Source organism: Elaeis guineensis, chromosome 15 (genome assembly GCF_000442705.2).
Source record: "Elaeis guineensis isolate ETL-2024a chromosome 15, EG11, whole genome shotgun sequence".
In the NCBI taxonomy this organism is placed as follows: domain Eukaryota; kingdom Viridiplantae; phylum Streptophyta; class Magnoliopsida; order Arecales; family Arecaceae; genus Elaeis; species Elaeis guineensis.
The window spans coordinates 65879408-65894874 of record NC_026007.2 but is presented as its reverse complement, the minus strand read 5'-3'; the positions used below and the strand labels follow the sequence as shown (position 1 = coordinate 65894874).

General features: G+C 39.2%; 1 protein-coding gene across 1 annotated transcript; it reads left to right on the top strand.

Annotated features, from left to right (window-relative positions):
• The first annotated feature begins 6729 nt into the window (after positions 1–6729).
• Positions 6730–9678, top strand: LOC105058474 (uncharacterized). Its single transcript, XM_010941422.4, has 2 exons — positions 6730–7171; positions 8791–9678. Exons 1-2 carry the CDS (start codon positions 6799–6801, stop codon positions 9483–9485), a joined length of 1068 nt encoding a protein of 355 aa, XP_010939724.1. The 5' UTR covers positions 6730–6798; the 3' UTR covers positions 9486–9678.
• Positions 9679–15467: the final 5789 nt, after the last annotated feature.

Genomic DNA, 15467 nt, shown 5'->3' with positions numbered 1-15467 from the left:
TTTTTGATATTTTTTTATAATTTTTTTAATATTATAAGATAATTCTTCTTAAATCAAGAGTGATTTTATTTCTGATCAAGAAGATTTGCATCTGATAAAAATAATTGAAAAAAATCTTTCAAAGACCTATCAACTTTAATTAATAGCTATTCAATTTCATGAAGCACATAATTTTTTATCTGTGATCCTGACAATTATAATCGATCAAATTGGACAACCTGTATCTGCTTATATACAATATCTTTCAGAAATTAATTTTCAATTATTTTCTCAAAGTTGAAATGGATCCGATACCTAACAACATAAAAGCATTGTAATAAATAGCGCTCTCATTTGTTGGCCTGTTGTCCAACAACCAGCTTCCATCAAACATTCATTGGATTAGACTTCGACAACTTGCTTTCTAATTTATTCTGGTCTTCAAAATTTCCTAATATTCTTGGCATGCTTTCTGCTTTGAGTCTTGTATCAATGCATGCTCATGTTGCTGACAGCATCGCATGTATAATTATATATGAAGTGTGTATCTTTTGAACGAGCAGATATTTGGTTATATTGCTGTGATTTTCACCTTCTTTGTTCTGTACCTGTAACAAATGGAAAAAAAATCACTCCCTTTTGTTTTCTCCCCTTTTTAAAGCATCACTATTCCTCTTACTTCCCATATTTTATCTGATGAAACTTATTTCTTTATTTGCTTGATACTAACACTTAAAGTAATTTCATGCAATCATTTACTTGATCTAGCTTGGTCCGCAGTTATTCCAACAGCATAGTGATGAACATATTTGATTGTAAAAGTGACCTATTATATGTTTTACTGAGGAGTTAATAGAAGATTTGGATAATGTCAACCTAGGAAGGTCTATACAAATGTGCTTTCCTATTAAATTTTGCAAATTTTCACATACATTATTTTCTGAAATTACTGGTCAGAGCTCTGAAAGAATTACTTGTATTTCTTTGGCTGGTCAGATTCCTGTTAAATGATGGTAGTTGTGGATCTCTTTTTGATACACATCTAGAGGAAATAATTATGAAATTGAAATAATTTTTACTATATTTTTTCTATTGCTTTATCAACCTATACAGCTTGGTTATCTACTTGCACAGTATGCAATATGCTTAAAATTTCTTAGTTTTTTTTTTTTCTGATAGTTTTATAGCATTCTATTAGTTTATGCTTCTATATCTTTGCCTGTTCAGGTTCATGCTATTCATATGACTGATGAAACTCTTATTCAGGAGGATCTCATTGTCGCCTGGAGCTCATAGGGAAGGGAAGATTCACTTCATCTATTGGAAGGATCAGGGAAGATAATGTTCAAACAGGCTAGTGCTGCTACCAACTTGAAGACTCTGCTCCCTCGGAGCAAGAAACTTGGTGGCAACAATTTTATCAGCATTCTTCTAATTAGTCCTTTTTTCAGTGCGATGGAAATGGGGTTTCTCTTTAATTTTTCATTGGATTATATAGATCTAGAATCGAACTTCTTCATTCCAGATTTTTCTAGAGCTACCTGTGTCTCTACCCATCTTACTTACATTCTCGATAAAAAATTTTGAAAAATCATATTTCATTTTTTTAAAAAATATTTCCTCTGAATAAGTTAGGATTTTGAAGGAAAGTGAAACTGGGTGATATTATACTGGAGAAGATGAAAGGGTGTGAGGATACTTTTAAAGAAGATGAAATTTTCACAACCTCCAAAATGGAGAAGAGTTAAGTTGAGGATGCACTGTCAGGTTCAGAGCTTGAAGTTTCCCCTCTCAAATTGGGAGCACATCATGGACAGACTGCAGCAGTAGTCCAGATTTTCAGAAAATGCAGAAGGCAAAGCAAATCAGGCAAAGACAGAGACGGTGCTGTTTCATGTCAACTGCTGGATCTTCTCCAAAATATCATTTGGGAAAGTCATGCCGCAAGATAAAACTAAAGGAGATGGGGTATTTCTTGATAATCCTTTCTCCTTCCACCCCATTTGTGCATTCCATCGCATGTACTCCCCTGCTTGAATTTAGCTTCTATTAAATTATGTCTTTGTTTTGCTAGATCAGCAGCAAAAGATTGTTAGTGGATGTCTGGCCAGGACATCACCTCTCAGGACCTTTTCGATACCGCACTATGCAGCAGAAAGAAAGAAAAAATAAAGCAGAAAATAATCAAATACGTGGATCAACCAAAAAAGGACTCACCTCCATGGGGCATGCAAACTTTACTATGAGAAAAAAATATTATAAGAAGAGATCTCACCCTCAACCCTCGTACACCCAATTTCTCTCTCACAGGAAGTTCTCCCTCACAAAAGCTCTCTCTCTAGGAAGACCCCTTGAACTCCTGAAGCGACCGCTATCCGCTGTCCAGGAGCCTCCTTGTTCTTTCTTCTCTCAGTGTCACGCTGCCTCTCTCTCCACGTGGGTTCTCTATTTTTTTCTGCTGAAGAAAATCGTGCCACACAGCACTCGGTTCTCGCATCAGGGCTCTTTTAAAGGGCTAAAACTGACTTAGAATATGATTAGGACTCCTAACAACACCCCGAAAAAGATCTTGGACCGTTGGATCACGACTGCAAGCATCCTAGAGCACCCGATCATACGTCGGTCTACAAAATAAGCCATGGACTGTGAGAAACGTACGTGAAACACCATGCGGTCCATGGTGGACCACGAGAAACTGAGAAAAAATATCCCCTCAGTCCACAGACCCATCTGTGCACCATTCGGTCCACGATGGATCAGGCTACGGGCTCCCAACGTGGGCTCGCGTGGGCCTGGGCTATGCCCGCCCGCCCGCAGCTGCGCCATCGCCGCTCTGCCAGCCCGTTGTCGGCCGCCGGTGGTCCTTCGTCGCTCCAAATTTTATGCCAACTTCAATCGGTCGTATCTTGACCATCCAGACTCTGTTTGAGGTAATCTTGAGCTCATTGGACTCCATTTTTCATCATGAACCTCGCTGTGGGCTCAATATAGACTGAATCTCGAGGTATCAAATCCTAACAAGGATGACACAGACAAGCAAATCATTGATGACCATGTGCATGGTGTCCAACCGGAGACGGTGATGGCCCTCCTCCTCCAATCTCCTTTAGATGCTTTCCTTCCCACAGATCTCTCCTTGCCGCCACCACACGCTGGTCTCCATTGGCTCCTCAAGCCCCCCTCCAGTGACCCAAATGGCCCTTTCCTCTCCCCTTCCTTCGCCGCTTTGGCCTCCAAGCGCCGCCCCCCACACTCACCGGCGCTCCCAACGGCCCCTTCCCCTCCCCTTCCTCCACCGCGGCCTCCAAGTGCCACCTCGTGATCAGCTTTGGATCCTACTCAGGTGGCCCCCAATGACCCCTTCCCCTCTCCTTCCACCACCACGGCCTCCAAGCACTGCCTCGACAGCAGCTTCGGGTCTGGCTTATCGTCTGGGATGAAGGGGCTGCTATGATTAGGAATGCTTAGGCGAAGTGGGTGTATGAGAGCGGGTGAACAGCGATGCTTAGGTGAAGCGCATGCGTCCACGTGGCTCTCTTCCCTTCTTCTAAAAATCCAAGTGTCAGACAGAAGTCTCTCAACTTAAAGACCTCCGTTTTAATATATACTAGCTTAGAACGTCGTGCGATGCACAACATGTATTTATTTTTTTAAATAATAATTTTATAAATTAAAAATTTCACATAATATAAAAGACATCATAAATGATATCAAATATTTTAAATTAAAATATAAATTCAAAATATTTAAATAACATAATAATAAGAAGTAACATAATCATTTCTGTCTTTTACTGACAGAGAAATTATTTCTTGAATCAACATTTTCAGCATCCATTGTTCCGGAATCCTCATCATTAAGCAGAACATGACCACCTATTTACATCCCACATATATCTTTTTTTTTTCATATTATATCAATAAAAATAATATATATTTTATTATTATATAATTTTTTATTTTATTGAATTTTCAGTCATCATTAAAGACTTACTCCAAAGAAAAAGTAGAGATAAATTTTCTGATAGTTGAATTGTTAATAACTTCTTAGTCCCAATAGCTCAGAATTTCGTCCAGAATGACTAAGAGACAATGATGATCTATACATATCTGAGATCAGTAGTTTGTGTTCATTTTGTATGCATTTAAGAATAGATGGTTAAGTAGTAGTAGGAGGTAGGCAGTAGTCATATTGTATTTGTATTTATATACATGATTGTAGTAGTTGACCCATGGAGACAATCCCAATTAATATTTTTTTGCCCTTGGATTCAAAGCCAAAAATGTAGAGATTCAGTAGAAAAGGATCTTTATATAATAAATACTTTGTTAGAGTTTAATTGCAAAACACCTTTAAACTAAATTAACTCAACATGGTCTGGTTCAGTCAATTGTCAAAAGGGCTAAATTGAATATAACCTTTATCAACGACCTAAATGCAAGATTCTCTATTTAAATAAATGGATCTATGCCGGATTTCAGATCGTATTGGGACCCAAAACCCGAATCCGTTAGGCCCATCTCCTTCCTTTACCTATTTCACCTGTCAGTGTTGCCTCTCCCTCAAGTAGGAATCGAGCATGCCCAAAGTCAGCCACTCGAACATGCGAACAATCATCCAGGAGTACGTTACTTGGCTTCAAGTCTTTGTGGATGACCATGGGTTTTTGTTCATGAAGATATTACACTGCCTGAGCAACTTCCAACGCCTTCTTTAACCTTTCTTTCAAAGGGGGAAAAGGTATTGACCTTTCTCTTTGCCTCTCCTTATGTCCATGCAACCATTCTGTTAAAATCTTTTCACTTAACAGCTCTGTGACCACCCATCCATTTGCTGGTGGGAGGAGAGATGCACCCATTAATCATTGATTTTATGCTGTCGATGGAGAGGAGCTCACGCTTTCTCCACCGATATTATCTACTTTCCCAAGTCCCCCACCACAACTCAGAAAAAAAGAAAGAAACACAACGTACTCAAACCCACATCTACCATCCAAATGGTCCACGTCATCGATTCGCAACATCTAATTCAATAGTTCCCATTGCTCCGCTGCCCAAAATAAAACAAAGGCGTCCCACCCCTAGCTCGTGCGAACCTGGTTCGTCTCTGCCCAACGGTTGTCAGGCTCTCGTTGCGAGGATTTTTTTCTCTGGAGGGCTTGCTGGATAGAGGAGGGAGGGGAGAAGAAACTTAGAGGAAAAAATTGTAAATTTCTCCAACTCCTCGGATGAGGCTCAAGGTTTCTTCGCTTGTCCCCTTCTTGCTGAATTTAGCGTTAGATCTTTTCTTTCTCCTCTTCCGCATGGCGTCGTGGCAACGCACAAAAGAGTTGTGAGGGCGTGAGTTGAGAATGTGAACAATGTTATCGGAGTAACCATGGTAGTAAAGAGTTGAGGGGCCGACCCTCTCTCCATCATTTGGAGAGAAAAATGGATGCAAGATCAAGTTTTTTTTTTTTTAGCCACATATTATACAACTGTTTAACTACATGCTTCATATATATATATATATAGTGACTGAAATAGTTGATGGGTATAATATATATATATATATATATATATATATATATATATATATATATATATATATATATATATATATATATATATATATATATATATATATATATATATATATATATATATTATACCCATCAACTATTTCAGTCACTATATATATATATATATATATATATATATATATATATATATATATATATATATATATATATATATATATATATATATATATATCCCCAAAGATAGTGACTGAAATAGTTGATGGGTATATATAGATTAGTAAATCAGAACGTGATTGCTTGGCGGGACTCACTAGGTAGATGGAGTTTATAAGGACATCTCCAGAAAAAAAAAAAAAAACTATAATTTTAGAAAAGTCAATGTCCAATTAATGTGTTTCAATACAAAATATTCTAAGAATAATGTCTAAAACAGTTGATAGGTTCGCCCATATGATACGTAGATAGATTGGTAGACCCAAATGTAAGTAATGCCATGGAGATTGGAGAATAGTCACCACGTATTACTGATTCCGCATTCAAATCCACGAAATTTGTCAAAAGCTCAGAAAGTTAATTTTGTAATTAAAACATTAGTGTAAGTGGCAATTTGTTGCCAAACATAATTGGATTTAAACTTCTTGTTTTTTTTGGTAAGTAATTGGATTTAAACTTTTCATGGCATGTAAGGGACACCTCAAAAGCCATATAGTAGGATAACCATCGTATCATTTCATAATTTCGATGACTTCTAGGTCCATGAACCAAAATGCCAAAAATCTCTCAAAACTTTCTCTTTAAATCAATCAAATTCAATTTTATGATCTATACTAGAGGGTTGTCAATTGAATGAGTTGTCCACAAACTACTCATATCTTGCTCAATATTTAGTTTAAATCTGATTCACTCCACATTTAAACACAATAAACATGAGATAGATTTTTGAGCTCAAATTACAGACGAGCACAAAATGAGCTAGGGCTAGGTGAGAGATGTTTAGCACGACATTACTAAAAATATAAAAAGCATAATTATATATTCTATTGCATTGGATATTGTAATTATTCAAATAATGTGTTTTATAATTAATCATTATATTTTAACATTTTTTTATATGTACGATTTTTAGAATTTGTCAATAGATATATCCGATCTAGCCATTGATAACCTGTCGTTGGATCTAGATCTAATGGTTCACAAGGGAAAATCCCTTTAATCCTTCGATCTCATGTTTCCATACCCCAATATCCCTCCCGCCTTGCCTCTTTCTACTTCCCGGCGCCGGCTCTTCTGATGGGGCCATGGCTTCAACCTCTCTTTCCACATTAAATTCTCTCGCCATGGCGACCTCTCTACGCCTCTCTACTTCTCCTCTGTTAAATCCTAAATCCAGATCGTCTCCTCATCTTTTAAGACTTTTCTCTTCCAAAGCTTTTGACTTGGTTCGTTTCCCTCCTCCGAAGCCCTCTCCATCTTGGATAATTTTGGGAGTTTCTCCTAGAAGAGAGCCAGGATTTCTATCCTGTGTTGGGAAGAATGGGGGTGGAGAATCGCCCGAGAGTGACGCCGTCGATGAGGCCGACGCGGCGAGGGGGCAGAGCACCATGCCTGAGAGGTTCCGGCCCCTCACCAAGGAAGCCCCCGATCGCCCGGTGAGGTGGCCGTGGGTTGTAGGTAAGTAAAGAGACATAAATATCGTGAAATTTTGTTATTTTGGAGTAATCTAGTGTTTTCGTTTCAAGCATTGCTTGTGTTTGATGTTTTGATGCGGTTGAGCTAAAGGTGGTGTTTTTGGGATTTGTGACATTTTGTAAGCTGGATTAGTGCATTCTTATGTTTATTTTGTTTTTGGTGGTCTTATTGTGTGTTTGATGTAATTATCTTACTTTTTTATCATGTTTTGATGCCGGTGAGGTAAAGGTGGTATCTTTAGGGTTTGCGACATTCTACATGTTGGATAGTGAATTCTTATGTTTATTTTGTTTTTGGTGGTCTTATTACGTGAGTTTTTTATGGAATTGAAACGCTTGTTCAGTCTTGCTATTTTTGTTACGGCATCGACAAATTTCCCAGGTTTACTCGAAATGATAGAAAATATTGGGTTTCTTAGTGGGATCGCTCTTATGGAATGATATAAACTGATGAATCTTTCATTGGACACGGTGGGAATGAATGCCTAGAGGTTCAACAATCGGTTTTCTTATAGGAAATGTGATTGGATGGATATGTTGGAAAGCCTGCACAGGAGTTTATTGCTTCGATGTCTCATCTTTCAGTCAATTTTAGATTTTGTTTAATGGTAAAGCATTTCATCTAATTCATGCATGAAGCCAATATTTGTTCTTAGAAATTTTTATGAATTTTCCTTTTTTCTCTTGGCTTGCATTATTTATGGGTTATGACTTGAATTCCAGTATTTGCTCCAGGTTCTTTGATCCTGGTTACTTTTACTGGTTAATGGGAAAAATAAATAAAACTAAACCTAGCATTATAATGCTAAGTTAGTTGCTGATGGCACTAATTCCTGTTTATTGCATCTGATTTGGTTTCTAGTTTAACCAAGCTTTCAATGAAATGCAATAATAAGGTCCCTTTGTTAGTATATGGGCAGCAACATACGTTTGTTGCTTACATGTGCCTATTTCCTTCCATTCAGTACTTTTCAGGGGTTCTGAAGATAGAAATTGCTGTCCATACTTATTGGTCTGAAAGGTCAATTTTGCCTCTTACTGAAGTATCTCTTGGATTTTGCTGTTGTCTTTTTTTTTTTTTTTTAATATATATATTTTTAAGGGTTATGGATTTTGCTGTTGTCGCAAGCTATCTAATTCATAGTGTTAAAAAAATTGTTCTCTGGGTCTGGAGTTAGAAGTTACAATGAAGTGTACTCTTAAAAGGTTCTTTTTGGACATGAAGAATCAAAAGAACTATCTGGAAAGCAGATTCTACGTCAGTAGGATTTCGTCAGATCTGCAACATTGTGAAAAACTCATGTGCTTCATATCCTGCCTTCTTCACTGAAGGCCGGTTCTTGACATTCTGGGTGCATACAACCATAGCCTTTTCCCTTATAAGCTTTTATGCCTCAAAAAAGTCGCATTATTTATATGACTTTTCATTAGTTCTCTTGGATCTTTTTTTTTTGAATGAGTTATTCTGCACATGCAAGCTTTTATGTTCTTAAAAAATGTCGGTAGTCTTTGCTTTTTACTCCATACCATTTCTTTATGTTATGTTACATTGCGCTGAGCAAAATCATTTATTTTTTTAACATTTTGTTTGCTAATTTGCAGCCCTGGTTTTTCTTGTTTATGCTTGGCGGACTGTCTTGTGGGAACTTGCAAACTGGAAGAAGTCAATGCTAGCGGTCATAGGTTTCTTTAGTTACCTATTCAAGCTTATACTGGCTTTTGTTTTTCATTTCATTGGTGAACCAATCACTGTTCTCATAAGATGCATGGAGTTTGCTCTTTATTCTGCTAGATACATCTACTCCAGCATTGTAGCATTTGCTCCTGTTCCAGAGCTGACAAGAATAATCCTTTTCACATCAACAATAGTGGCCATTGCTGAAGCTACAGTTCCAGACTCTGCGAACAGCCAACAACATCTTCTCACATTAGCTGGGATTATTGGATTTGGGGCTGTGAATGGCTTTGTTCCCGAGCTTCTCTTTTGGTTGCTTCTCTCTGGTATGTTCTGTTACTCGCATTTTATCAAGAAGAGAGATGGTGTTTCGGCTGCTTTGCCATCCACTGCTGTGTTGGCAGCTGTAGGGGAGCCTTGGGTAAGAGGCCTGGCTATAGCTTCATATCTGGCTCTTGCTATTGTTCAGTATTCTAAGTTATCAGAAGAAAGTGCAAGGACAGATGCACCGGTCATTGGTAGAAGACTTCCACTGCCTCTTCTGCTTGCTGCTCTGTCTATTGGAATCCATCTTGCTGCCAAGTGGGTCCGACGCCGGCACTTGACATGGATGATAGTATAAGTAGTTGGATGGATTCATTTTGTTTTTCTTGTTAGGTACTGTACCATTGAGATTTTCTTGAAACTATGATGAAAAGTCAGCAGATTTTTTCCTTATTTGGGACGTCCAGTTATAAATTTGTGTGTGTGATATATTAATGTTAGTGGTAGCGGCACTATCATTTCTATCAATGGAAATAGAAGGTTTATATTAATCGATGATAACATAAGAATATCTAAATGATTTGCTGGCTTCATCACTTTGATGTGTTCTGCCTAATATTATGTATCTGTATCATTGATGTTGAGACACTTCACTTCTTTATTTATTATGTCCTTCGATGCATGTAGGAAGGCAAATATATGGTGTTTCTACGGTGAAGTCATAATGCATCAACAAGTTGGTTATGGAATCTCGTATAATTTGCTTCTGATTTTTATGGATACGAAATTCATTACAGGTGACATCTCTATGATAGGGCTAAGAAATAATTTACTTTAAATGACTTTGTGAATAAACTGGTTTCATGTTGGGGGCTCGAACGGTGGTTTTGGATTTTGTTATAATTTCTTTTAGCAACAGGATTGTAGCCTAATAGGATAAAGCTGAATATCGCTCCAAATTTTTGTTGTCTGTTACTTTTTTACTCTTGCTGATATTAGTAGTAAGTTTGATTTCTAGTGTCAGTTCTTTTATCTAACGTTAATCAATATCAAGTTTGACAACTATGACTTGTTAGCCATCCTTGTGATCAGTTGATCACCATATACTAAATTGCAGTGCTAGAAGGCTTGGATATTACAGAAAAATGTCTTGCCGGCTTTTTGTATAATTTCTAATTATTTTTTTAATTATAATACTGGGTTATTGCAACAGAAAGGAGATGGGATATTAAAAGTAAGAGGGCCATTAAAAAACATATCTTATTTAATCAAAAAATAAAATCTTAATATTTAATATTTTGGAGACCTCCATTATTTATGATTGATCTTGCTGAAACAGTTAGTGGCCATTGTAGTAGCTGTTATTTGCCTCAAAAGTAGTATTTCAAATTTTTGATATTAAAATAATAGTATTATACCTACTGAATTCTATAGAAAATAATGGGTGATAACAAAGTTTTATCATTTTATTCACTTTTTATTGAATAAAACTCAGTGAGCCATTATTAATCATTATTATAGTTCTAATTTACCTCAAAATGCGGCATTCGTTTTTTATATATTAAAATGATCACTGTTATAACATCTATTATGTCAGTATTAATAGCATTAATTTTTCATTTAATTTTCATTAGACAGAAAATATTTATTTTGACTGTTCAATCACTTTTGAAAGAAAATTTGATCCAAAAAATTTGAATTTCAATAGATAATATTTTATTTGGAAAAAAGGGTACAAGTAATAGTAACTATTATATATATTATAATAGACTTATATAATATTGAATCACATGCTATACTTGCTATTATCTTTTTTTCTCCTTCATTATTGCCAATATAATGTAATTCATAGTAGGATCTGGAATCATTATAGCGGCTGTTATAATGGCTATAATATTATTATTTTAAATCTATTGGGTATAAAATATCCACAGTCGAAGTCCTCAGTAGAATCGGCTCCAGGAAGCTCCGTCCGGACTCCTATGGGAGCCGGACCTCGCCTTTAACTTTAATTGCAGGAAGACTTCGCCCGAACTCCTACGGGAGCCGGGCTTCGTCCTCAACTCCAGCGGCTGCAGACAGACTTCATCCGGACTCCTACGGGAGCCGGACTCCGCCAACAATTTCAACCGCAAGCAGACTTCGTCCGGACTCCTACGGGAGCCGGACTCCGCCAACAATTTCAACCGCAAGCAGACTTCGTCCGGACTCCTACGGGAATCGGACTTCGCCAACAACTTCAACCGCAAGCAGACTTCGTCCGGACTCCTACGGAAGCCGGACTCCGCCAACAACTTCAACCGCAAGTAGACTCCGCCCGGACTCCCACGGGAGCCGGGCTCCGTCCTCAACATCAACTGCTGGTAAGCCCCGTCCGGACTCCTACGGGAGCCGGACCTCGCCTTTAACTTTAATTGCAGGAAGACTTCGCCCGAACTCCTACGGGAGCCGGGCTTCATCCTCGACTCCAGCGGCTGCAGACGGACTCCGTCCGGACTCCTACGGGAGCCGGACTCCGCCAACAACTTCAACCGCAAGTAGACTCCGCCCGGACTTCCACGGGAGCCGGGCTCCGTCCTCAACATCAACTGCTGGTAAGCCCCGTCCGGACTCCTACGGGAGCCGGACCTCGCCTTTAACTTTAATTGCAGGAAGACTTCGCCCGAACTCCTACGGGAGCCGGACTTCGTCCTCGACTCCAGCGGCTGCAGACAGACTTCGTCCGGACTCCTACAGGAGCCGGACTCCGCCAACAATTTCAACCGCAAGCAGACTTCGTCCGGACTCCTACGGGAGCCGGATTCCGCCAACAACTTCAACCGCAAGCAGACTTCGTCCGGACTCCTACGGGAGCCGGACTCCACCAACAACTTCAATCGCAAGTAGACTCCGCCCGGACTCCCACGGGAGCCGGGCTCCGTCCTCAACATCAACTGCTGGTAAGCCCCGTCCGGACTCCTACGGGAGCCGGACCTCGCCTTTAACTTTAATTGCAGGAAGACTTCGCCCGAACTCCTACGAGAGCCGGGCTTCGTCCTCGACTCCAGCGGCTGCAGACGGACTCCGTCCGGACTCCTACGAGAGCCGGACTCCGCCAACAACTTCAACCGCAAGCAGACTTCGTCCGGACTCCTACGGGAGCCGGACTCCGCCAACAACTTCAACCGCAAGTAGACTCCGCCCGGACTCCTACAGGAGCCGGACTCCGTTCTCAACATCAGCTGCCGGTAAGCCTTGTCCGGACTCCTACGGGAGCCGGACTTCGCATCTGATTTTGATTGCAGGGGATTCCGCCCGGACTCTTACGGGAGCCGGGCTCCGCCCGCGACTTCAGCTCCGAGAGGACTCCGCCCGGACTCCCACGGGAGCCGGGCTCCACCCACGACCCCAACCTCAAGGAGAACTCCGCCCGGACCCCTACGGGGGCCGGACTCCGACCGCTGCCGAACTTCAGCCGATGGATCTGCGCCCCTTGGCGGGCCACAATAACGGCCACGATCCTGCTCCACTTCCTGCGGCGGATTTCGCGCAGCTTCATCACTCCCTGACAGGCCGCAGTAACGGTCGCAGCTCTGCTCCACTTCTTACGACGGATTCCGCGCAGCTCCACTACTCCCTGGCAGGCCACAATAATGGCCACGATCCTGCTCCACTTCCTGCGACGGATACCGCGCGATTCTCCCATCCGCTGGCAAGTCACGACAACGGATGCCGCTCCACTCCCTGCGGCAGACTCCACGTGGCACGCCCCGGTGATAGCCACGGGTCCACTCCACTACTCTGCGTAACAAACTCCGTCTGACTCTGGGCAGCCCACTGCCAGACGGTTACAGATATCGCTATCAGGTTACTGCCCCTCCGCCTATAAAAGGGGAGCCCAGATACGTTATTCTATAAGCTCTAGTTTTTACCTAAAACTCTGCTAAATTCTCCGTTCGAACACTCCATTCTTGTTGAGGCGGAGAACTGACTTGAGCGTCGGAGGGTCTTGCCGGAGCAACCCCACCTCCGGTTTAGACTTCTCTTGCAGGTCCCGGCGGCGACCGCGACTTCCTCGACTCCAGCTTCTTCGGCGTAAGTGGATTTTTGCACCAACAAAACCTTAACTTAGTGGAGTGTTTAAATTATAAAAGGTGCTCTAAAAAGTGCATGGTCATTGATGTTTCTTTTCTGGATTGTTAAAAGTAAAATATTTTGATATATTAGAGGTCTTATGTTGTACTTTTTATATGCAGAATGCCTATTTAAATGACAGCTTCTTTGTTACCACTTTTAGTAAAATGTAGACATATAAAACTATTTTTAAAGATTTAGAAAAATGCTTGTCATAATGTTAGAAGTCTTATATAGGATACCATTGTGTTATATGTTAATGATGGATATTTCAGTGATATTTCATTATAATGATTGTTAAATAATGAATATAATCATCACTGTGTAATATTTGCATAACTCAGCTAAAAATCTTTTTAATTTCAACATTCATTTCAATATTTCTTTTATGTTGACTAACAATGATATTTGAGTGAAAAATACTATTACTTTTCTATTGTAAATTTATTTTTTATTGTGATAACGGAAAAACAAATGTTATAGTGGTCGTTGTTTTAGTTCTAAATAATTTTAAACCAGCAAATCCAGTTCAATAATAAACAATACTGAAGTCCATTGTGACATGATTATGATATCATTGTAACATAGTTTCAAATTGCATCAAGTTATTTAGGCCTTGTATCTCCAAGATACTTTGAGCAGCTTTTAAGTATAAACAATTTCTCTTTTACTATAATATAATTAATTTTAACCTTTAATTTATTTCACAGCTCTAAACAATTTACATGTGCAATGCCCGTGCTCTTGGACTAGATATTGAAAAATAACAAATAAGTATCATCTGTAGAATTAAACCACTTATTTATGATGGATCCTGCTGAAAATCCAAAAATATTAAAGTCTCACTTACTGCTTGATACAGGAGCACATCACAAATTGAGCCTTAACACTAATTGGTTCAGCCATGAATCACATATACCAGACGCTCAGCTGGATTCAAATACACCAGGCAAAGTTTATCTTTTCCTTTCCTTAATTACCAAAATCAATTAAAAACTTGATATGGCCATATAAAACTTAGTGTTGGCTGGGACTGAGTCAAAGATATTGATCCAACCCAACTAACCAAATAAATTTGACATTTAAAACTAGTTTAAAAACCTGGCTCATGAATTATGCTTGCCTAGCCCATTAACACACTCTACTTGCAACGGTAACGGTCCATGACTTCATCCAAAATAGGGGTAGAAGGATATAATATTTACCCATTATATAATTGATGTAAGACTAAAAATTTGCATAAGTTCTCGTCCATTTTCCTATTTAATTTCTAGCATTCTCTGAGATAAATATAAGTATGTAAATCTAATTAAATCTAATAACAAACATTATGAATTCATGATGATCCTTAAAAGAGATTGTGCTATAGTATCTTTTATTGATGCATATATTGCAGTTGGATCTCCTTTAATATTATGTGTAACGGTCTAGTGCATCAAACAAACATTAATTAAGTTGCTCATCTAATATAATAATTTAAATGGCACAATCAACTAATTGCATGTATCATCATACATTCTATTTTTGCCCCATATTACATAGGAGAAATTATGCTCTATGCCCAGCATAGCAACTCCACAATACATCAAACTAATTATTTTTCACGATACAGCATGCTTGGCTATCTTAACATAAAAGGAGAGAAAAAAAAAAAAGAGTGAAGTGTGTAATAGGGTGCCATGTAAGGTAAAGAGTCGTTGATCAATATATTTATATCATCGGACAGCTCTAGGAAGTGAAAAAGTTGTTGGGCAATAAGGACGACCAAAGGGTTAGTATTTCATTCACTTAGGAAGAGAGGGCAAAATTTTGCATTTCAAGTAATTATTGTTTACACTGTATATATTATATGGCTATGTACTGTCAATAACAGTCGCTATTTTTTTTTGTAGGATCTATTCATCAAATATATATGTTGGTGCGCCATCATAGGAACCAATGGCTATGAAATCGTGGTCGCACCGGTGCATTAGTGCAGGCAATAGTTTCTCCTTTTTAGTTATTAAAAAAATTAGTTTTTCTTTTACACTGAGGCAGCTGGACGAGCCTTGCTACTGCTGAGCTGGTACACCGGATGGAACGAGTATAATTTCTCCGCAGCATGGACATCTGGCAGCTCTTTTAAGACACCTGTCCCATGGTCAATAACTGTGACCTGTGCCTCTAGACACCATTGTTTCCTGGAAAGGTGTAATCGTTATACCCTTGATTACCGAGCGGTGACCAC